The 25,684-nt window shown below is 40.9% G+C and overlaps 1 protein-coding gene across 1 annotated transcript in view; it reads right to left on the reverse strand.

Moving 5' to 3' along the window:
• The window catches only part of BACH2 (BTB and CNC homology 1, basic leucine zipper transcription factor 2), a 253,260-nt gene extending 231,823 nt beyond the window's left edge, over positions 1 to 21,437 (reverse strand). The window contains exons 1-2 of the mRNA XM_012638252.1: positions 21,249 to 21,437; positions 9,420 to 9,527 (exon numbers count right to left, since the gene is read on the reverse strand). Of these exons, the coding sequence (XP_012493706.1) occupies positions 9,420 to 9,527; positions 21,249 to 21,320 (180 nt within the window). The 5' untranslated portion in view covers positions 21,321 to 21,437. The remainder of the gene's footprint in view (positions 1 to 9,419; positions 9,528 to 21,248) is intronic.
• Positions 21,438 to 25,684: the final 4,247 nt, after the last annotated feature.

Genomic DNA, 25,684 nt, shown 5'->3' on the forward strand with positions numbered 1-25,684 from the left:
TATCAGGCCTCTAAAGTACACATTATTAAAGTCTATTAAAGTCTGTATTTAGCAGCATTACTAATGTGCCTTTGGGGAAATTATTACAATGAAATAGCATGAGTCTTTCACAAAATTTCAATTGTTTAATATTCCTTTACTGATCTTCAATACACGTGTCTATTTTTAGCTATAATCAGACCTCATCCAAAATGCCATAATCCCAGCCTAAAGCTGTCACAACAAATTGTTTATGGGTTGGATTTAAAAAATAACAAGAGACGCAGATACTGCTAATTTCACCCAACACTTTCCTTTCATAACTTGTTCTGTTTTCCTACTGTTCTAATTAACAGGTGCTCCTTGATCACTATGACATGTGATGACACTTTACGTCTCTGGCTGGGGTTGGTTATCTTAATTAATTGCTTATATTTATATCTAATTGAGACTAGCTTCTCAAGATAATGCTACTTTATTAAAGTCTGAGAGTGGTAAGAAGTTACAAAACTATTCCATAAAAAAAAAAAAAAAAATGGAGAAGAAAACCAAATAAACAAACCAGAAGAATATATAAGCTGTGATTAGCCAAATCTAAATGTTTTCATTTAAAAGTAAGCACTGTCATTTATGAGAGGCTAGAAATATGTGTCTCCTGAACATTAACTAAGGAATTTCTGCAAATTATGTAGTTTTATATATTTTAAATAGGCCTCTCTTTTTTATCTAATACATTTACTAATTTTATAACACAGTATGAGGTCTCTGAAAACATCTTATAGGAAACAATAATGTTAGGCTTATTTTACAGAGACAAAAGATAACAGAAAGCTGGAAAGAATATCAGCAAATAGCTACACATTATAAGGCCTCTATATCACAAAAAAAGGGGAGAAAAAAGCAAATCTGAAGTGCTAGGTACTCAAATTAATAAACTGTATTAAAAGCAATTTGTTATAAATTTCCTTTCATACATAGCAGTCCCACTGTTTGAGATGATACATTTGCAAAATCAGACAAATTGAGTCAATTGTTAATATTCTAAAGATGGACAAACCACAGATTAACCAAGTAACTAACTAATCACGTTTTCCAATCATCAATTAACTAAATAGGATGTAACTTAATTGTATCCATTAAGGCCTACTAATTGAAAGGAAAGGGCAGAGTTGAGGACTTAGAGAAAGAAGACAGAAGCATTCCTCTGCCTGATTCACAAAGGCCAGAATCCACTAGCCTCTTTGTTACAGAGACTCAGCAACCACAGCCTCAAAGAGAAAGGTCGCAGCCCACGTCAAGTGTCCAAAGGGCCTCTCTCCTTAGGCTGCATGACTGTGTGGGCTTAGTTCAATACGGTGATGTGGGACAAGAACCCACCCGTTCCGTCAACATTCAATTAAAGCTCACATGAAGTTTGGCACCAGGCAGTGTGCTCGTTTAAAAGCAAAGCCTGTTTCAACCAATAAAATCGTAGGCACTCCTCTTTAAATTCTCAAAATATAAGGATGAACAAGATTCTAAAAGCAACAATCACAATGTGTGTGAAAGTACCACGAAAAAGAATAAAGTGGGACGGAGTATGTTCTCTGCTTCAAGTGAAACCTGTTTAATAGTCAGTAGCTACAGCCACCTTTCAAAGAACTTATCATGATTCACAACTAGGCCCCTTGGACTTGAAATGATATTACAGTCATGTCAAAACATCTTTTCTCCTCCTCTGGGGTCATTATGTTCTTAAACCAAAGGCCAGCCTTTCTACTCTGAAGCCTTAATTCACCTCCTACCTGTTTGGATTCACCTTCGCTTTTGTGACATGGTCAGGAGCTGTTAAGTCAGGCCACATGATACCTTCACAAGACAAGGCATCACTGTGTCCACATGACAGGGCAGTGGGTGCAGAGTCTCAGGGTTGGAGCTCACTTCCAGGTGCTCCAGAATAATTACTCATCTGACGCTCAAATTCTCTGTAGAAAAAGGTTCAGATTTTCAACATATGCCCTGGACCATGAAGACTGCTTCACAAAAGTAGGCACCAACTACTGCCCCACCATGTGCTGCTCTGAGATTCGGAGGTGATCCATGCACATGAGGACAGACCAACGGAAATGCGTTTCTGGTTAGGCAGAAAGGAGGAGAAGCCATGGGACTGAAATAGAAGCATTTCTGTAGCTTCCATCGTTGACGTAACTGTGTAAAGAGATAATTCTACCTAACTTAAGAAGCAATTCTCTGAAATGTGTATGTTTCATACATATTTACATACAAAAACAAGTTATATACATGCACATATTTTAAAGACAAATTAGCATAAACATATTCAGTTAAATTTATCTTCTCCCTCCTTTATGCCAAATTGACCATCTACTGGATTACACGGTCAGTTGTATTTTAAATTTTCATTCCCATACCTCTCAGAAGAGAATTATACTCCTATTTTCTTCCTGAAACTTCACTGAATTTCCCAGTGCAAGGCATATGGGGACAGAGTCCAGGGGTCTACCTTGGCCTTTAACATTTCTATGCACCCCACATTCAACAGAATTCAATGTACACGCAACACAAGTGCGATAGTGGCCTGGTGCCAACAATGTTACCTTTAGCCTTATAAATACAAAAATGAAGTTCTTAGAAGGGATATGGGCAATTATTTCTTAAAGATACACAAGGTGAGAACAGAAGAGCTACAGTGTCCAGAGTCACTCATTGCCCAGGGCCCAGGTACATCTTCTTATTAGACTAAAGCTTGCCACATATAGGACACAGGCAGTCTAGCTCACTGGTTCTCAAACTCTTGTCTCAAGGTCCCTTTATGGGCTAAGAAATTATTGTAGACCCTAAAGAGCCTATGTTTATGTGGGTTATTTCTATCAATGTTTACCATGTTAGAGGTTAAAACTGAGAAAGTTTTAGAACATGAAAACACAAGCATATATCCCAAGAGCTGTTACAGGGATGATGTCACTGCATGTCATGTAGTCTCTTGAAACACTGTGCTGTATACTTGAGACAGAAAAGTGACGAAGGCAAATAATGTCTCATTATTATTATAAAAATAGACTTTATCTTGCAGGTGGACCCCCTGAAAGAGCCCCAGGTTGCCTCCTCAAAGGTCCCCAAACCACAGTTTAAGAACCACTCATCTAGCTCAACTTTGTACATATCAGCAGTGTCTTTGAACAGGTAAATGAAGAAATGACCCAATGCTGACAAGAAGATATAATGGCCATTAAAAAAAAAAAAAAAAAGATTGAGCCACTAAATCAAAGGACAGCATATTTTTCCAGAGTATTTCTCTATTAACTACTGCCCCCAAACCATTAGTACATTAAAATGCTCCTTCCTGGTGATATGCCAAACAGAATGACTCCCAAGTCCAAATCTGTTTTGACTAATCACTCTCTCTGTTTCCAATTTGCCTGCTAAATATCTTCATCCAGTTGCACCTCAAATGCAAAACAGCTAAAATAGTATTTGTTTTTAAATGTTTGTTTTTTTCTGATTGATGAAATACACAAATGCTTATTGTAGAAAAGCTGAAAATACAGAAAACCTTTTGTTTTGTTTTTAAAAAGAAACAAATGTGTTCCATGTACTCCCTCTCTGAGAAAAGCACTGTCAACATTCTGGGCACTATCCTTCCAGTCTTGTTATCATGCATATTTTCTAAATATAGTAAAGTTCATATTTAAAGATAATTTAGTGTCTTTTATTTTAAAATATTATTGTTAGTATAAAAATGCACATTGTTAAAGAAAATTTGGAACATAAAGCAAAGGGAAGATACTACTCTACATTTCGATGTGCATCTGCAATCTTTTTGCTGTGTGCATACAGGTACCTTCCTAAAAAATGAAATAATCAACCTTCACATACTGTGAAATCACTTGCCTTCTTCACAACTTATTTAGAACACCTTTTTATGTCCTTCATCCCCTCCTAGGCATTTTTGGTTGTACTGTGGTTACTATTTTAAGAATACTGTGATGAACATCTTAGCTAAATTTTTACACACATCCATGACAATTTTGTTTGAGGTAATGTTTTAGAAATGGAATTTCTGGGTCAAAAGGTGTGTGCATTTTTTAGGCTTTGATACACATTAAGTTCCCTTGAGAAATGTGTTCTTTCATTAACTGTGTATGAGAGAGCCTAATGTTCCCAAATTCCCACCTTCACTGAGTAAATTTTATAAATCCTCATCAATCGTATAGGTGGAAAATACCATCTCAGCATTTTTGTTTGCATTTCTTTGTTTACCATTGAGGTTGAATATTTTTCTTATATGTTATTCATTGATCATATTTCTCCCTTTATTGGTCTTATCTTTGTGCTCTTTGCCTATTTTCTATTAGTGGAATCACCTTTATCTTAATAATCTGTATTAATTTGTATGATCTCTTAATAAATTAACTAAGTTAACTCTGTCATATATGTGTAAATACTGCCCCAGATTGTCTTTTGTCTTTTAGAATAGTTCGGAATATCTTTTGATGGAAAGAAATTTTGAGGTTTTACATATTTAAATACATTATCTTCCTTTATAATTTCTGCCTCTAGAAATTATTAATAACAGGGCCTTCCTTATTCTAAAATCATTTAATTTTTACTTGTAACTTCCTCCATATCATTAGTTTTTCAGTGCAATAGCTCTTCAAAGTCTGCCACAAGGAGGACTTAGAAAAAGGACACTGGAGGGTTATCAAATGTAGATTGGACCTCTGGTCAAATGATCCACTGAGGGTGTCCTAAAAAGGGGAGGAAAGAGATTGTATGTGTTTATTTTCTATTTACTTTTATTTTTTTAGAGATAAGGTCTTGCTCTCTTGTCCAGGCTGCAGTACAGTGGCATGATCATAGCTCACTGTAACCTCAAATTCCTGAGGTCAAGTGATCCTCTTACCTCAGCCTTCAAAGTAGTTGGGACTACAGACATGCACTGCCATATCCAGCTATTTTTTTTTTTTTTTGTACAGATGGGGTCTTGCTATGTTGCTCAGGTTGGTTTCAAACTCCTGGCCTCAAGCAGTCCTCCTGCCTCAGCCTCTGAAACTGCTGTGATTACAGGCATGAGCCACCACACCTGGCCTGAGATCTTACATGTTTATTATTCACCAATTCCTTATACTGCATCTATTATCCCTGTTAACTTGCTCTTCAAGTAGAAAAAGTTAAAAGTTTTAACATTTGGTTTATGTTTAAATATGACATCTCTGGATGTGATGACTCGCCTCACCTTTGCCTGAATGGAAGCTTCAGGTAGCAAAGACCTTTGTTTTATTCGCTGATAGGTTTATTTTAAGCACAGTGTGTGGCACCTGGTGCACACCTGATAAATACGTGTTGGGGGAGTGGCTATCCTATCTAGTAGAGCTACGTATTGCTGGGTTTGGGGCGGGAGAACCAGGGGTAATAAAACTTGGACTTCATTGCTTCGTAATGAGGAGGTGCAAAGTAAGAAAAACTCTAAACAAAGGCAGAAAATAAATTTCAGTTTTACTTTTTAGTTGACAATAGAGATATTGATCTGAGTGTAAATGTGAAACTGCCTCAAACCTGGCACAGTAGGATGCAGTGCTGAATACTGGAAAATATTCAGAGAAAAAAATTCTATTGGGCAGATAATTAAGCAAAATAGTGGTATCCACCCACTAAAAGAGATAAAAGGCACTACTTTATTTCATTTGATGCTTTGGCATTTGTCCAAAGCAATAAAAATCAGATCTGGCTTTATTTGAACATAACAAGGAAGAAATCGTTTTCAAGAAGATTCTTTTTTTCACTGCTGGGGGAGGGAGTGGGTCCATTTTGTGTAACAATGGAAAAATCAATTATTTTTCAATCAGATGGAGTGTCCTCATAAATTCAAGGCAGAGAAGAGAAGGTAACATGCCTTCATAAAAACAATGAGCACGAGGGAGAGAGTAAAGGATCATAATCCCAAGGTTACTGCTAAGGAAAAGAGATCTTTCAAGAGCAGAACACTGTTCTCTCTGGTGTGGTTTTGTGAACTTACGTAGTGGGATGCACTGAATGCTCATCATACTGCCCGGTTTGTCTCTACAAAATCCCATCCTGTCCAATTTGCCTCCCATACAGCTATGATTTTTTTTTTTAAGCAACACACTAAAATCCTCTCTTTATAGCATAAGAACATACAGGTAACACAGATAAAACTCAAAACATTAATCCTTCTGAATAGTAAAAATTTATAATATCTATAATATTAATATATATTTACACATATTAACAGGCAAATAACCAAAGAAGTAGAAAGGATGAAGACTTTTGACAAAATTTAAAACTTAAATCCTAATTATTAAGTTTCTGATGAATATACAGATTGGAAAGTCAGCTCTAAGAAAAAGATCTGAAGAATGTATGAAAGTTAGAAAGATGGTTTTCAAGTCTGCATGAGGGGTGGGGCAATGAGTCTCCTGGGAAAAGATATGCCCCCAAATTTCCTTAACACGTAAGGCTCAGAATGTACAACCATGAAAGCCTGTTTATGATATTAAAAAGGTGAATAAATGTGAGGTGTCCACCCTGTATAAACCTTATGAGTCCAGTATCAAACTGACGTATTACATGTACAATAGCCTCAGGGATGAGAACAGATTCACGATAAGCCTTTTACCCTCTTTTCTGCCAGCACTAACGAACCAACATGCTGGCCATCCGACGGCCAGAACTGCACCCCTTGCTGGTGTTTTCTCAAACCCTGGCACAGACAGCAGTTCGAGAATGTGAGAAACGAAGGCCCTATCTAGTAAATAGCAGTTCACTGGCTATCAGGTTAGATCTGTTAAATTAGTAAGACAAACTGCCAATCCCTGTGTACATGGGGGTGTGGGGCATTCCTGTTTTCTGCAGGGATCTCCTGATTGACCCAAAAGAAAGCTATCAGTGCCTAACTGCCACCAGCATTGCCCTGGCACATCACAGGAATAACAAACGACCCCAGAACGCTGTGGCCACCCTGACACCTCCCTAATGAAAGTGTCCCATCAGCTACCTGGGGTTTAGAAAGAAAGAAGAGTATTTACAGTGTGTGTCCAAGGAAGAGGAGAATACGCAATTCAAGTATCTCTAACTTTCTAGGAACAAATCCACTTAGAACGTCAGTCACACCCGTAACGGTATTTCCAACATTCTAACTTACACACCCTAATCGATGAGATGATGCTCTAATTTTTTTGTGCTGAGAAGAGCTATTTCCTTCCCAGAGAGTAACCTATCCTTTGTCTGATGCCAAGAAAACCCTAAGAAAAATGCTGACCTATAAAAGGTAACACATCAAGTTTAACTACTACTTTCAATTACAATAAAATAAAGCACTTACAGGGCCACTCAGGCAGAACATAGTAACTTTGCAAGCAACAGACACACCTACTGAGACACCTGACATTTCTGAGGAGTCTGGTTCCCAGCTGTGTGTTGAGAGCGAATCGATGACATCAAGTCCTCAGTTGCCCTGCAGAAACTTAGGGCAGAGCTATCACAGCAAACTGTGCTTGCTGATCAGAGATGACCCAAGAGTTGTCTTAGCTTCTCAGTATACCAAACTCTAAATAATATCAACAGAAGTCAAGGTGTGCAACCACAAATCACCTCTCCTACTCCCCTTTAGTCAAGACCCTGTGGCAGAACACCTGCCTACCTTCCAGTATTCCAGAAGCTCACTTCTCAAAGATTGCTTAAAGCTAAGTGTTTAAGCTGGGATGGGGTGTGGGGGTGGAGCAGAAAACTTAGCACAAAGTTTCTTTCTCTTTGGCTTGGCTCAGCCAAATGAGAACCTCTCAAAAACAATTGCTTGTTTTTGTCCTGGTCTCTTCAGATAGGATAAAGTAGCCACAGTCTCTCATCAAACTTTAATATAGGGAAAAAGGATAAGTGCACAGAGGGATTTTCCAGCATCCTCCAAGCACTGAGGCAGTCCATGGCCCCTCCTTCCCTTGAGAAGGCCAAGCAAATGGCCAAGAGAAAAATCACCACTGGAAAGGGGTCCTTAGTAGAAGGATCTCAACAAGTTAAATGGGCTTTCTAAAATCCAGGAATTCCATGCTAGATTTTCGAGACCAAATCATCTAAAAGTGCTGTCCAACTCTGCCATAACCCATAGATAATGCAATAATACACCTGTTTCTGCAGGCCTCTGGAAATGCCTATTTTCTGTTTTCAATCCTTCAGTGGCTTGAAGGATCTGGCCCTTGCCTCCTTCTCTGGGCTCATATCTGGCCACCCTCTACTAGTGTAGTTTTCAATCAGGGGATAATTTTGTCTCCCTAAGAGACATAGGGCAATATCTGGAGACATTTTCGGTTGTCACAACTAGAGTGTGTGCCAGGGAGGCAGGGTAAGAGGATGCTACTAAAAATCCTATAATGCAGAAGACATTCTCTCACTACAAAGAATTACCTGGTCCAAATGTCAGGTGTCGAGGTTGAAAACCCTGCTCCAGCCATAACCAAACGCTGTGTCGTTGTCTAAACACACCAAACTTTCTCATATGCTTCTGTGCCTAAATGCAAGCTGTTTCCTTTACCTGGAATGCTTTGTTCTACCTTCTCTGTCCAGGATACCACCATTGATTGCCCATGATCCAACTCAAAATGTCACCTTCTCTATATGGTCCTTCCCAGATTCCCCAGAGTTGGATGTTACTTCTTCTGTGCTTCCAGAGCTTCTGGCACATACCTCATTAGAACACTAGCTGTATTTCCCCAAAATAGTCTACTGAAAGCATGACCCAAGTCTTATTCATTGTTTATCCCCAGAGTGCCCATCTGGTAATCAATTTTTGCTCACTGAATTAATCAGGAAATAAATGGAAATGTTGCAGATACACTGTAGACTCTCTTGCAACTATGTCTGAGGGACAATAGTGGCCCCAACACCAAAAACAACAGCAACAAATATTTATCAAGTGCTTGTAACGTGGATAGGCACTATATTAAGCACTGGTATTATATTAAGCACAAATTCACTCATTTCATCCTTAAAAACCTGTGAGGTAGGTACCTTTATTATTAGCATTTTACAGATGGGGAAACCGAGGCACCAAGAAGTTAAGCCACTTGCCCAAGGTCACTGAAGCTAGCACGTGGAAGAGCCAATATTCAATCCCAGGAAGTCTAGCCCCAGATCCTTAATCTTCTGATAGTCATGCCAACGCAGGTATACTAAAAACCAGTATTTCAGCCATTCAGAGGCCTCTGGCAAACATAAATGACACCTCTGCAGGACTACACAGCCACACAGTGGCCACCAGCTCCTGTGTGACCCTCCTGCTTACTGGGGGTCATACGTACAACTCTCCAACCTCTGGACTGCTTCCGGCAGGAGAAGCAACGTCCTCACACCACGGAAAGACATTATGTACCCAGGAAAATCATGGTACCATAAAGAACATACAAGTGCTGACTCCCCAAAGTACCTCTTACCTTGTTCATGCTGCAGGGATGGGAGCAAGGGATCAGACATGTCACAATTCGAGGCAGCTCTTGAAGATTCTCCTCGTTCCTGGAGTGCTCGCTTTCTGAAGCAGTCAGCTGCACTGTGAACACAAACGAAGAAGAAATTCATCAGCTGGTGCTCAGGACAGCACCCAGCGGTCCTGTGTCCAAGGGAACTTGCTGCCACAATGGCAAGGATTCAAGTCTGCTCTCCCCCGTACGGTAGCCACTAGCCAGGTGTGGCTACTGAGTACCTGAAATGTGCCTAGTGTAACTGAGGGCTGAATTTTCAATTTATGTTATTTTAATTAAATTTAAATGGCCACATGTGGTTAGTGGCTACTATACTGGACAGTGCAGATTTAAAGTCAAATCAAGAGTCTCGAGGCATGACACTGGGCAATGGGCATATCAGTGGCCAAAAAAAAGCTACATATTACATGGTTAGAGTGACTGCAGAAACACAGGGACAAGAACACTCATTCATTCAATAACTATTTTTTGAACACTTACAAGGGGCTGGGTACTAGGGACTTAGTGATTAATAAATCAGAGAGGCCAATGACTTTGAGTTCCTAGTTTGGGCTTTGACCTCTTTAGGAAAAGAAAGAAACTAGCATGTGAGTAGCACCCCTGTGTGCCAGACCTCAGTGCCTTCTCCTGCTGCCCACAAGGAACAAAGGAACAGAAAGGCAAACACTGGAGCCTGACTGTATCACTTCTAGGGCTCAACAGGTAGCACCTTCCACAGAGCTCCGTGGGAGACAGTGTACCATAAGGGAATTCAGGAGGTCAGTTTTCCATGGGCCAAATGAACCAAATGATCCTATTCCTCCCAAAATGGAATAAGGTTCTTTGCTATTCATTCTTTACATAGAGTTTTTGATCCACAGGAACTACATTTTAAAGAGTTTATTATATGGTTTCACGGTTCTTAATTTGTCAAATATTAAGGAAAAATAGAAAGAAAATTACCTCAACTGCTTAAATAGATTTGTAGTCTTTTCCTTTGAAAGATGTTTACAGGTGGATTTGAGAGAACAAAACATTGCAAGGTTCCTTATAATTATCTGATTTGTGAGTTACTTTTTCAAGTTGCATCTAGGAAGGATTTATCTGAACCTTCCTATAAAAAGTGGAATTGGAGGTTTAACTGGAACTGCAGTGCTTTTAAAAACTAATGCATTATTTTTAATCATACTATAATAACAATACAGAATATGTTCAATAGGAAAAGGTAAAAGTGCTCATAATCCCACTGTCCCACCATAACCACCTTTAGTCCTCAGTGATTGGTCTTTGTCTACTGGAGAACGACACATCTGCTGAGTCCAGGACACAGAGAAGTCCAAAGCTATATTCCCCACATTAACATCTTTCACTGCTAAGAAAATAATTTTGCAATTTGCATTTTCAAAAGATAAACTCCTACTCCCACACATTACTATTTTGTGAACATAATATTATTACACTTCTTTTACAAATCAGAAAATAAAGGAAATTGCAAATCATTCCCTGGCTATTTGAGACCAAAGATTCCAAAGAAAATACCACATTCAGTCATAGCAATAATATATTTTAACGATGATGTACAACATGGAGAGACCCTGGAATCCTGACTTTGTAGCATCCACACATACGTGACGCCTTTGTAATCATGGGTTCAAAGTCAAGAAAATTCAATATCTAATTCTAATTGATCTTATAGTGACCGAAAAAAATTACACATGTAAGTTTTACTCTTTGAATTTCCAGAAGCAGATGCTAATAAACTTCTAAGTTTTAAAGTGGAACTCTACACATGTTGTTTCCTTTTTAATATATGTATTGATCCATTTAAAATCTACAGCCTAGCACTTCACTGGAAAGCTTGTCCAAACGCCTTGCAGAGATGCCTAATGTCACAATTCCATTCACATGTACACACTGGTATCGACACAGGAAAGGTGGGCACTAGAAAATCATAACGAACAGACAAGGATTCTTGAACATAATTTCCCTGAGGAGCCCCACCCAACCCCAATCATGCCACAGTCCCCATTCCCTCAGAAGGTGGGTATACAGTTTGCACTAAACTGATTATCGGACCCTCCCATCCTCTACCCCAAGTGTTTCTATGTCATTTTCGCGTATGTCGTTCTACAACCAAGTTAGACTAAAACCCTCTGAGGGAAATATTAGTCACATCGAAAGTTCTTAATAAATACTATGAATAGATTTTTTTTTTCCTTTTCTTTCATTCACAGAGCCTAGGATGATAGAGACTCTTAAAAATGATGTTGATAATTACTGCAGACTACCTTTGGGGTTTTTTAAAAAGGAAAATCTTTTAATGCCAGGGTTATAAATCTTTTAAAAATATTATTAAGAATATCATACAGCTGTATAGTACTCAAAACTGTATGATGCTCTTTTATATTAATACTCCCATTTAACAGTAATATCAATCTGAGTGGTAGTTTTCCTAATTAGGAAATCAGATACAGACAAGTAAAAGGATTTTCCTCGGTTATGTCATCGTCAGCAGGAGACCCTGGGCTAGAAGGGACTACATTTCAAGATACTATGGAATTAAAGCATGTACAAAGACCACAAATATAACAAACACAACCCCCCTCCAATAAAACACACACACACACACAAACATCAAAGACCACCAATAACAGAAAACACTTTAGCGAACAGATGATAGTTTTAGAAACTGGGTCAGTTTGCTTCTGGACAGCAAGCTGACAGGCTGGCCTTGTTCCATCAAGTACTTTCCATCTCCTTTGAAAGAGAGAAAACCTGGTTGTTTTGCAACCCATTCAGTTTATGAAGAAGCTTAGAGAAATCTACAGCTTAGAAAGAGACTGCAGCTTGAATATAAAGCATTAGAGGCAAAGATACCTGAGTTACCATGGTGGAAGGAAGGATGTTTTCCTTTTTATTCTATTATTTAACGTTTCTTCTGAATCTTTTAAGAAGTTGGATTCTTCCAGTACTGAACAAAAGGAAAGTACAGATGCCTTTAAAGGGTGCCTTGAGAATATCAAACCCATAAGCCAATGTGTAACTTCCACTCAGTGGACCCTAACAGAGTTGGTTCAATAGGCAACGAAGCCTGTGGTCAACGTCAGGCTTCTAAAAGGTTAATAAAATGTAATTCAGCTTTTCAGGTGGGTAGAAGAAGTGTGTGTAAGCAGACAGGTAGAGACAGAGTAAGTGTAAGAAGAAGAAAGAGAAATGAAAAGAAAGGAGAAAATCAAAGGGCAAGTGAGCAAACAAGGACATCCAGACACAGGTTTGGTAATACAGCCAAGTGCCCCTCACCAGCCAGGTCCTCACTACAGAAGAGAGCCAGAGATTCAGGTTCCTGGTGACAATTCCACGTCCTATGGCTTCTCTAGGGTTATACACTCTCATGGCTCAGTGTCAGCAAGTGGGAGCTGCAGTAAACTTAAGACTGGAGCTACCTGTTTCACCACTATTTATTTACCATCAACCTCCACCTACCACAGAGAGAAGCCTATTTTACCTGGATCACAGCTAATGTGAGGTATGGTGAGAACAGCATAAGCCCACTTTATTCTATCTTCCTTACTTTAAAGAGAAGCTTAAAAGTGTCAAGGGCTATTTTTGTGTGTGTTGTGTCTAGACCCTTGAAAATGCAACTGGTATTTATAACCAATATAGAATGGAATGTAATGAGTTGGGATTTTCTCCCCACTCCTCCCACCCCTTTTTTTTGAGACAGGGTCTTGCTCTATCGCCCAAGCTAGAGTGCAGTGGCATCATCATAGCTCACTGCCCTCAAACTCCTGGGCTGGGCTCAAGTCATCCTCCTGCCTCAACCTCCTAAATAGCTGGGAAACACGTGCATAGTACCACGCTCAGCTAATTTGTCTATTTTTCGTAGAGATGGGGTCTCACTATGTTGCTCAGGCTGGTCTCAAACTCCTGGCCTCACATGATCCTCCCACCTCAGCCTCCCAGAGTGCTGGGATTAAAGGTGTGAGCCACCCCACCTGGCCCCTTCTCCCTTCTAAGATGTTCATTATAGAAGTCTTTTGTAACGTATCTCAAAGCTGGTAGCTCAGGCACTCCTACGGGAGACAGGCCAACCAGAGCAGGCAGGTCACTCTTCACAGTGTTAAAGGTCTTGCCAGCATTTAGATATATTGCACCCTGAGGCCAGTCTGCAGAATGGATTCTTATCCCTCCCCTTCCCACCACCACACACAGCCCCTTAAGCAGAGGGCCGGAGCAAAGGACTAATGCCAGATCCGAGAGCTTGCAGGGAAGGAAAAAGTAAAGTAATAAAAGATGGGCAGGCTCTGGAGTCTAGAGAAAATGCTCTAAAATCTAGGACTTAGTAGCTTGAGAGATCAAATGAACAGGTGAGAGAAATAGCCCTGATGTAGGGTTGGAGAAATTTACATGTCTCTGAAGTTAAGTCCTGACAACCTTCAACTGGAATCCTTGTCCAAGACTGAATACATGTAAGGCCACTTTATTACAGAGAGTCTAATCTCTCCCTTCCACAATAAGGAGCCTGGTGCTGGGGTTAAAGAATCCAAAGGCAACAGAACAAACAGACCCCTGTTCCTTGCCCCAAATGCACACACACCTCTCAAGCTGCTGGCTCACTCCTTTCTTCTTAAAGAAGAGGCAGGAGGAACCTAGCAGAGTAGCCTGAGGAGCTTCCTGCAGGTGTTTCTCCATCCCCAAAGCTACAGCAGATGTGTGGCTCGGGTTCTTCAGGATCTTGGTGTCCCCACCATCCCTACACTGAGGCAGCAAACACATGAGAACATGGTTCCACCCCAAGAGCCTGGACAACGTTTGCCACTCTGCTTTGCTTCCCTGGGTCCTGCCTTGAAGCATATCATGGAAAACACACGTCCTAAGCCAGAAAGATGAGCACGTCTTCCCATGGAGCATCACCGAAGGCCTTCTTCCCCAAGGATAGGCTAGGTGATTTGAAAATTAATATTGTGAAATTTTAACTAGTGTTTGAGTTGTGGTTCAATAGGAAATTGTGATAAAGAAGAGGAAACAGGAGGATTGTAAATTATAAAGGAGAGACACACTGCGAGTAACAAAAACAACAATAAAATGGTCTGAGAGCCACACAGGGAGGAATAGAGGCCAGTTAAAGGGCCAAGGACCACGTGCCACTTCTGGCACATGGACTAGGGATTTCCCATACTTAGATAAATCGTAAGTCAGGATATTTAACATTTAGATTCAGGGATATCACTATAAAAGGTCAATCTCAGTGACTTTGGACTATCTCCATTTAAAGGCACAATATGGAAGAGCCCTCAAGAGGTTACTTGGGCCAGCCCACTTCCCTTGCCTGGGCGACTATCTAAACCAGGGATCACAGATTCAGATGCCCACAGGGGTCAAGAAAGAATGAGATGAGCAAATGGTCAGGCCTGATAAGACAATGGGGGGTATGGAGGGGCTTGCCTTCTAGCCCCCGCAAAGTAGGAACAAGCCACATGCACCTACAGCTCTGACAATCAAGAAAGAGAGATTGAGAGATTATGTAGAGTCATTTGCTTTTTTAATACTGGCAATTTATGCTAATACTCTGGAAATCCTATAGGAGTTGGATTTGGTTGGCCAGTTTGTGTCTTCTGTTGTATACCTTTCATGTCAGTCAAGGCCTTTTCTGTTCCTTTAAATCTCTGGGGGTGGAAACTCCCAAAATGCCTCCTGGGAGAAGCAGTGGAGGGGGTGGGGGAAGGGGGGGAATCCAGGCTAGAGTGTAGGCTCGCTGTAGCCTTGAACTCCTGGGCTCAAGCAATCCTGCCTCATCCTTCTGAGTAGCTGGGACTACAAGCGTGCGCCACCACACCCAGCTAATTTTTTTTTTTTTTTTTGTAGAGACGGGTCTTGCTCTTGCTAAGGCTGGTCTCAAACTCCTGACCTCAAGCGATTCTCCCACCTTGGCCTCCCAAAGTGTTGGGATTACAGGGATGAGCCACAGCATCTAGCTGGGAAAATTCTTTATGTCTTCTGAGATTGTTTGGAGGATTAAATGGAGTAACATGAAAAGACAACTACTTGGCATATAGTGCTCAAAGAAGATGAGGCTGTTCCCTCTTCCATTTCCCCTAACACCATTTAGCACAATCTCATTCTGCCTTAAATTGCAGGGAGGTGGTTACTTCTCAATCACCCTACCGGATTGTAAGCATTGCAAGAGAAGAGTTCTTGCCTGTTTCGTACTAGTACCCAAATACCCAGCACCTATCCCCCTGGCTTACACACAGTAGGCACTCAGTATATCCCAAATCTAATTATAATGTTTAGGAAGATCTTCCTTAAATCTGGCACCAGTTGAGCCTATTTCCTTTCATTCTATCCTCTTCTAATGCTTTAACGTCAATATCTATATCTACTTCTCACTTAGCCAGAATATTTTGAGGTTAAATATTTTAGAAATCCAAATTAAGAATAAGATACTAAAGAGTTGTTTTCTTAAGAAGCATGGTATCACTTCAAGGCCAGCAGAGCACTCTCTGGGTACAACTAGCAACATCAATCTTTGCATACCTCAGAAGAAAACAAATACAAGAGATTTTATCACATCATTGATAAATTAAGCAATCATGCTTTAATTTTAGTATTTTCAACTGATGTTTGCCAGTGGTGCATGTAACTGCAGGGGGAGTATATGGTGGCTGTTCTAGGCAACTCCTAACCCATTTGTCTACTTTGGATTGAGAAGGCTGAATTACGAATTATTCATCTAGGACAAAGGTGTATCAACCATGCCTTACTACTTACCTGGGTTTCTTTGATTTTATGCTAAAAGAATCCCAGAGTCCTCCAAACAATTTCAGCTTCCCTCTCCTGAGGGTGGGGGGGGGGAGTTTGCTGCATCATTCAGACAAACACATTTCCTGTGATTTGGTGGGAAACTGAAATACCTCAACAGTCAGCCCAACGGGTTACTTCAGAATGACCCACTGAAATGGAAGCAGTGACAAGGAAAATTACTAGGAAGATATCTCTTTAATGAAGCTTAAAAGGACCGGCTATCTCTCCAATAAAAGGTTTCCAATTAAGGAATTTAAATATTCTCAAGAAGACCCTGAGGACAAGCTGTAATCAGAGTGGTCACCTTAATGGGGGTTAGTGCTTATAACGGAAACTCATGTGCTTAGCATAGCCAGAGTGGGTCTGATGCCTTGTTCCTCTAGGAGGAAACTAATAACCCCCAGAAGAAAGCCCTATTCGGCATGGCGGGCCCTGGTGGAAAGCAACTGCGGGGACTCGCTGTTAACCTCTGCTTTCCCGGGGCTCAGATTCTGTACTTTTCATTACCAGCTTCCCCTTAGTGTGGCTTGCTCTTTCAGAGGAGGAACCCCATCCTGGATTGTTAAACCTCTCCACGGGGATCTAGTGTTTGCTTTTACCAGGGCTCAGGGCTTTCAATGCTCTCAAACCAGTTTCTGGATCAAAATAGCTGAAGTTCCCCCACCATGCAGGTAGTGTGACTGCAGACCCCATGACTACTCAAACAGCGTGGCCCTGCGTTTCCTTCCCCTGCTCCTCGCCCCAGACACATATGCTCAAATTCTCTGGGGGGCGGGGAGGGGAATTCTTCTTGCCCTCTTTTCAGAAAAGTTCCTGTGTGGGTATAAACCCCAAAACCCCTACATCCTAGAGCCCACAGCCACGTCTGAAACACTCAATGTCTTCTGGCACCTGAGAATTTCCCTTTCCTGCTTTAAAACTTACATGTACCCAAAAACATATTCTATTTTATCCAATATACCTTAGGATTTTTTTGGGTGGGTGGTCAGAAGTGGGCCAGGCTGCATCAGCTCAGTACACTAGTCTGCCAGGGAAGTCCAGTGTGGGGTTCCCTAAACTCAATTCTGCCACATTTAGGTCCCATATGTAGCCGTTTAGCTGCCGTTTAGGCTACAGCCAGAAATATGTCCTTTGCAGCATAAGCTATATTGCTGTGACTCGCTCCCTGTCTCGTCCTCATAACAGAGTGGCACTGAGTAAGAAAGGGCTTATGGGCAGCTCAGGCCTTGAAAAACCTACCTCCAGCCAGCATCAGCAGTCCAGGAAGTCACCCCAAGGAAGCAGGTCACCTTCCTGCTCAAGGCTGCACTCTTCATACACAACTAAGTCTGTCCTCAGCTCTGTGGAAAGGAATCCGCCTCCCGTTAACTTTTCCATGATTTAGAAGTGGATGACTGCACACTGATGTTTTGGTAGAATGAGAGAAGCAAAGGCGGCAAGAAACGCAACAAGGGCACAACCACCTCACCACATCACAACCGCGGGCTGCAGGGAGTCGCTGCATTCCCCAACAGCAAGCAGCCAAGAGAACAGCCACAGAAAACGGCTCCAGCAGCCGACCCTGGGGTCTCCTCTGATCTCATTACAGCAGTCGACACTAGTCCTCACAAAACAAACAGAGGAAATTTATGCCTGCCTTAGCCTGTGGAAAGCTCCACATTCCTTGTTAACGAGAGTTCCAGCTTCCGAGACCACAGCCACTGGGATGGGGAGGAAGTCGGCTGTGCTCCCAAGAAAGAACTGTCACCGCTGCCTTTCCCCCTTTCTGGGACTGGATATAAAGGCAGTGAGCTTGGGGCCTAGGCTCTCTGTTTGGGTCCCTGATGAAAAGTTCCCTTTCTGCTAATGTCAACATCCCTAGGCTCAGAAAGCCGGGCCATTTCCTCTTGAACAGCTCTGGGAAAGTCACTATCAGGCAGCCTTTAGGGGTTCCACCTGCTAAGACCAGAATTGCAAGAGGTTGTTCTGCCATAACAGAACTCCGAGTCTTCTAGTGGGAGATTTCTCCCTAAAATACTCTTGCCTGCACCTTGAAAAACTTTACCTAACTTGGGATTCCCACTTAATATGGCAGGAGGTGAAACATTATTTTGTATCCTTTAATTCAATCTTATGAGTAACTGAGTGGCTGGCTCATGAGGTAGAGAGTGAACTTCTAAACCACAGTAAGAATGTAGAACAGTCGTTCTGAGCCAGGGTGACTTTGCCTCCCAGTGGGCTTCTGGCAATGTATGGAGACATCTTTGGTCGTCACAACTGGGAGAGGGCACTACTGGCATTTTAGTGGGTAGAGGCCAGGATGCCACCTACTACGCACAGGACAGCCCCCAGAATAAAGAATGATCTGGTCCAAAATGCCGAATTGTGCTGAGATTGAGAAACCCTGATGCAGAGGGAACACTCAAGGATATGTGTAGATTTAAAGTAATGCCAACTCATAATCACATTAAATAATGTTGATATCGCACAGTCTGGGGACTCCAAAATGTACACAATTAACAACCATAAAAATTTACCAGTTCTCCCCCAGTACAATAAATGAAAGCTGCCCTCTAACTACGCAGAGTAAGATTATCAGAGTGGCCTGGGAAAAAGTGGAGCAGCTTCAGTGTGAGACTGTATTATCAGCAATGTTGTGAGTGCCATGTTTATTCCAGGTCAGGATGTGATCTGAGTGCCAACTATCAAAATTCAGTGGTGACTATAAACAGAAAGATTTTACGAGGTAAGTTCCGTGATTACTAAAACCGTCCATGTAACCTAAGTATATCTAGGTCTAGAAAAAAATGGTAAAATGTTTCAACTTTTAAAATACCAACAAAATATGAGGAACTACGGCGATGTTGACCTACATTCTAGGGTGGCTAAAAAAAACCCCAGCTGCACAGTAGGGTTGTAAATAAATGCAGAATTGCAGAAATGCATCATAATGAAAATGACCATGGTGCGTATTTTGAAATGCTCCCCATTTCTAATTTTCTGTTTCTGCTTCCAAATATTCCCTATTCTCTACATGGCACAGGTGCATTATATTTGGTGTAAAAGCATGTACATTGAGATAACCCAGTCATTATTCTCTTTTGAGCTCTTTTATTCCAGCAAAGGAAGGAAAAAAATCCCCATCTAAGCACAGCTATTACATGTAAGCAAATTTGAAGAAGAAAGACAAGAAGTTCATGAATGAACAGGAGACAATTTTTTAATGGAATGTTTTAAAGGCTTGTGGTATAAACAGTAAACAAAACTGATTCACTAACGTTAATACTGTCTGCCATGATGTAAGAGCCAGGCTTTTTTTTTAATGCTCCAGAAGCTAAAGGAAAATAAATACTGTGGTAGGGAAAAATGATACCTTACTTGGCATTTCAAAGTCATTGCTCAATTCTTCTTGAGCAAGGAAACCATAGTAATGACTTTATTTTACCTACCACAATTATGGTACACCTCGAAGCAATTCTCCACCATCTCCCACTTTCCTCCCTCCACTCAAATCCTGCTAAATAATCTCTGGAAACCATTAACCAAGAGCCCGGTTCCAATTTTCCTCTTCGCCCTCCCCTGCTGCCTCAGTGTCATGCTGGCGTCAGGACAAAGCAAACTTGTATTACATCACAGAGCAAACTCATTTTCTATAAACCAGCCCGTTGGTAGTTTACCGCTACTGGAACCCAACGCTGTCAACAGTGTGGTCTTTGTTTGGTGGGTGTTGCTTTACAATTTCTTTTTTTATAAGAAGTTTCCCCACACCCCCTTCCTCTTTTAAATAGAGGCGAGCTGTTGGAGGCGCCTTTCTAGCCGGCCCCGCCCCGCTCTGTAAACTAGACATTACCTTATACACAAATGACTCTAGGCATTCCTCAGTCTAGCTGCCTCGCTGCGAAATTCCTGCGCTCCGCAGCAGCAGGGCAGCGCACACTCCCCTGGCCACCCCTCCTCTTTCCTCTCCCCCACCCTCCCTTTTTTCTTTTTTCTTTTTTTTTTTAATTTCCACTGCCTCACTGTGTTTTTGTGTAAATGATCTCACATGACTCAACAAATCCATCTGCCTGAAGCAGGCCAAGTCTGGAGCCCTCCCAGGAGGGAGGAGAAGAATTGCTTTGTGGAAAGGACCTGGAGCTCTGCCCTTTCTCTGGCTCGAATTACCCGCCTGTCAGGCCTGACGGATTTGGCTAAAAATAAAAGGAAGCGGGCCGTGAAAAGCAGATGAATGGGCTCAGCAGTTCCTTAGATAACACAGGCCTGCTGTTGCCCAAAGCTCCCCAAACAGAAACTTCAAATGCGGGGCCTGTGAGTGCAGCGATGCGGCTTCCAGGTGAACAGGGGGCTGTCAAATCCACTGGAGTGGGGGGACGTGGCCTGGGTTGTAGATTTCGGTTTTAGAACGACCCTGTGTGTGTATGTTTCTGTGTGTGTGTGTGTGTGTGTGTGTGTGTATGTGTGATGGGGGGGAATCAGTCTAATTTAAAAAGGTTCTCAGAAAACAGTAAAGTTCAGTGGAGTGAGGCTTGGCTTGTAAAAAAAAAAGAAAAAAATGTTGTTTCCACTACAAAATTACCCTTCTCCCTACCTCCAACACCAGACATTGTCAGCCTCTCTATGATGTCACTTCTCCATTCAGAGCCAGCAAAGAGCTAAAAGTCCTTCTTGTAAGTGTATGCCCAGTGCCTGCAGTGGGTATTAAGCACTTAGGTTGGCAATGTAATGACACACTGTAACAATCTGTAATATGAAGCAGTCAGCAAAGCCCTGGCTCTGAAAGCTATTTCTCCCGACCATTAACCATATGTTTGGCTCCTCAGATAGCCAAGCGGGTGTTCCAGCTTACCATCTGGTTTCTATCCACACAAGCAACTGCAAAGCACAGGCTACGTCCCTCTGGAGCTGCGTGTTTCTTTTTCTCTCTGTTTTCTGCTCTTCCCTTCCCCTTTCCTCCTCCCAGCTCCTTTGGTTCCCTCTGCTAAAGAGTTCTCTGCCATCCATCACGAGCAAAGAAAACTTTACCTGACATGGCAGTGGCAGGGCCATTAGGAATGCACAGCTGTATTGTAAACACGCCAGAGGGCCCTTTACCATTCATGGGACCGGTACCCTCTTCCTCATCTCCTATGCAGTGCTGACACTTGATCCGGCATGTTAAAAATAGGTACATTCTTGACAGATCCAGGGGTTGCTGTGGTGCCTTTCATACTCACTTCATACTCTGGGAGTAGGGCTTTAACACACCAGACACACACACACACACACACACACACACACACACACACACACACTCTCTCTCTCTCTCTCTCTCTCTCTCTCTCTCTCACCCCTCTGCATTCAATCTGCCTGACGTCAGTCTCACGCAGGATGACATACTACCACTGCAAATAACCAAGTTAACTACAGGTTTTGATTCTTTTTCTACCCTAAAGGATTCGATCCCAAGTGTGTATTTTTCTGAGGGTTTTTGTTCCCCTCTAAAGAGCCCAAAATGAAAGAGATGACACTCTAGAAGAATAAAAACATACAGCCATTTTCAACACATTGATAACTTGCAAAACATATGCTTATTTACATGTGCACTTTTAATAGTACACAACAAAGAAACAGAACCTACTATTAGAATGCATAGTATTTTCTCACAATGTTTCCAAAGTATTTATCCCGGAGTTTTTCCTTTACAGGATTTAAGGCACTTTATAACCTTTAAAAACACATGAAGAGATAATTGATATACAGAAATTAGGTCATTTTTCTCCCTGTCCTCAGAAGAATAGCGTCTGCATGAGCAGCCCATTTTACTGAATTAGGAAATTAAAGTTAATTCTTCCTCACACCCTAATAAGAAAAAAAGGCTGGTTTCTCACATACCAAGAACGAAAGGAAGAATATCATTAAAAAGCGATTAACCAGAATGTCAGATTTTATCAACGTGGCGTAGCTACAGAGGATTTGTCAGGGGAGCAGTGTTTATTCAGGCTAACAAGGGTGCCGGGAAGGCCACTACCTGTGCAAACTTCTTAAACCCACTGCCCTTGTCAGTCCTCATTTCCATGATCTGAAATAGGTGTTGTGTTAGCTATTTCTACCAATAAGGAACATTAAAATTCTGCTGCATGTAGGTTTTAGAGAATGACAGAAAAGGGAATTTTAATTTCAGAACCCTTAGGAAATTGTCCACAGATGATGGGTTCTATTAAATGCTGTTTTTGGCCCCAAACCCATAGTATAAACTTAAGATTGCATTAGCTTTACTCCCGAAAAGACAATGGCACAACATAATTAATAAAATGAAAGAAAAATTACCAATTCAAAACTTCAACATTTTCATAGTTAATGAATGACCAGTGTTTATCAACACTGCGGAATCATCGCATCACAGGTATTTATGCTTTTCATAGCTACTGGTGCTTCCGACTCCTTCCCTCAGCCCAATTATACCAGGATGCCTGGGTGTGGACCTGGGCACCAGTATTTTTGAAAAGCTTCCCAGTTTCATGCAGCTGGGTTGAGAAGTCTTGCCCTATGTGCTTATATAGCATGATATTAGAAACCACTGCATCAAAACCAAAATGAAATCTTTAAAATGGAAATGGAATCTAGGATTAGAACAGTGGCTTTCAAACTTGTTTAGAAGTGATTTCTTTAATCAAACAAAATCTTACATAAAATCCCTGTAGACAAAACAGGTGAAAAGTGATAATTTATACTGTCATTATATGCTCTTAGTCTGTACAATACCCATGAATTTTATAAATTCAAATTTGTAATTTTTAAATCATTCTAAGTCACCCAGGGGCAACAAAGAAGACATTTCATTGAACACAAAATCTGAAATTGGGGTTATGGCTGAGAGGTCCAGTCCTATCCGCTTCAGCATCTAATTTTTTCCATGGCCAATGGTTAAGATGATCGAGGCCTGATGCATATAAAAATAGCTATGTGTGGAGTAGGATGAATTCATAAATTAATTTAATAAATGTCCATTAAATGTTTACTACACACTAGGTACTGCCTTCGGGGTCATCAGAAGAGGAAGCTGCAGCCTTTTCCTTGAGTAGTCCAGTTAAAAAGACACCTCAGAGCAGAATAGCAAGAAGTGCAGTAAGGTACTGAGAGATGCTGCTGCATGGGGAGGAGTGGCTAATTTTGCTTGAGAAAATGGGGCATAACCTCACCAGCATGGGACAATTAAGTCAGATCCTAAAAGTCTGAGCAGAATTTCTGAGAGTTAACAAAGAAAAGGAGGGACATTTCAGGAAGAAGAAACAGAATGTGAAAAAAATAAAAACCCACAAGCATAAATAGAACTGTTGAGTCTGGGGGTTATAAGAAATTCTGAGGGAGACAGGACTGGGATATGAGGCCAAAAGGTAACAGAGGCCAGGTTACAAGAAATCTTGGCTGTAATGACACAGCTTAGACTGGTGCAGGGCTACAGAAATACAAAGTGAACCAAACACATAATTTACAATTTTCTAGTAGCCCCATTAAAAAGGCAAAACAAACAAAAAACCAGGAGAAGTTTATTTTAATGTTATTTAACCCAATATATCTAAAATAATATCATTTTAATGTTATCAATATAAAAATTATTAATGAGGTATTTTACAGTTTTTTCATACTAAGTCTTTGAAATAGGGTATGAATTTTATACTTATAGACCTCCCGTCCCGATTTGAACAAGCCACATTCTAAGAGCTCAATGGCCACCTGTGTCTATGGCTATTGTGCTGGACAGCACAGGCTGAGCCCTTATTCTGCAGGCAGCGCAGAATGAAGGACAAGCTTCGATTTGTTTCATGAGGAGACAACTGCAACAACAATGTGGAGAAGCAGAGGACGCACCGGGTCTGAGAGAGGGCTTTTGAGGAGCTTGAACAGTCCATGTAAGGGACGAAGAAAAGGACAAGGCTCTGACCAGGGCAGTGGCAAGCAGGATGGCACAGAAGGGTCAGAATCACAAGATATTTCTCAAAAGAATTCAGAAAACTTTGAATGACTGTACATGTGGCATAAAGGAGAGGGAATTACAAAACCATCAAATATATTTTCTTTTAATGCTAAAATTTGTGCTTTAGGGTGAAAGGTCACTGATTGTGTATTTAAGATGAAGTTTCATTGTTCCTTTCAAGCTTGCTTCCTTCTGCAGTGGAATGCAACGTCATTTAATGAACACGTGCTGAGTACCCACCATGTGTTAGACAGTGCCAGGCACTGGGAAGCAAAGCTGAATGGGATATAATTCTTACTTTCAAGGGGCCCAAATATAGTGTTGAGACAAAACAACAAGTTACAATCAAGTAAGTGCATTAACAGAAAGATGTGCAAGGAGATCTACAAAATGTTCCATAACGTGTAACTTAGAACTATTTCATATACTACATTCAATGGCACTTTCGAGGTGGTAGGGAGTGTGGCTTTCAGATAGTAAGGCCTGTATCAATTGACTTTTAAAAGTGATCCAGCATGCAATTTACTTCTCTGCTTGTACTTGGTTGCACTGTATTAAGAAAATCCTGATACTCACAGATAACGACAGTTATCACGTGTTCTCTGAATCCATGCTCTCAAAACTTTTCAGTTTCGACAAATTTTCAGATAAATCTCTTCCTATCCGCTACTCTTACTGCTTACTGTCTGAAACTCAGAAGCCAAAGTGACATAAATAACGTTGTATCCTTTGCTTTTGGAACTCACACTGGGAAATTTCTGCACCTGAATTCTGGAAACGAGTAAATTTGAATAGCAAGGTACAGTTGTAATGGAAACTATAAACAGTTCTTTAGCACTTCATTTTATAATCTCATGATATGCCTAAAACTAATTCAAAAGCTTGAGAAAATGTAGTAGTCAGATCTTTTTATTTCAATTTTAATCACTAATGATAATGTGACAACTACCTGATTTCCTTAAAAGTCAAAGAGTTTCCAAAATGTAAAGTGGGTATACATGACCCTATCACAGAATGTATGTCACTAGGTGATGTGTATTGTGTTCACCTATTGTACAACTGGCCATTAATCCACACAGAAGCCTAAATCCCACAAAGGCTCTGAAGCCCTGCCTGGCACGTAATCAAGCATGCTGAGTATGTGTGACAGGAAGAATTTGCTTGCTCAATTTATGATCAGGCTGGAATATGAAAAACACTGGGACAGAACTTCCTGATCAATGGATCATTTATAAGAAGTTCCAATATATAAGCCAAAATAGCTGAAAACACTTTATTTCAAGGTTATCTTGACAGTCCAATTCAATACTCTGGTGGTCCCAATGTGTCAAAATTAGGTATGTAACACATTCGTGTGTATGTTTTTTATCAGTTATAAAAAAGTTTAAAATAGACTAAAAATGAAATGCAAATTAAATGTTTGCAGAGCCTCTCAAGTATCTCCAAGGAACTTCCACAGACCAGAGCTTGAACATCACTGGCTTAGGGACTTTGAGGTTAAAAT

Source organism: Propithecus coquereli, unplaced genomic scaffold, assembly GCF_000956105.1.
Source record: "Propithecus coquereli isolate 6110/MARCELLA unplaced genomic scaffold, Pcoq_1.0 Scaffold127, whole genome shotgun sequence".
In the NCBI taxonomy this organism is placed as follows: domain Eukaryota; kingdom Metazoa; phylum Chordata; class Mammalia; order Primates; family Indriidae; genus Propithecus; species Propithecus coquereli.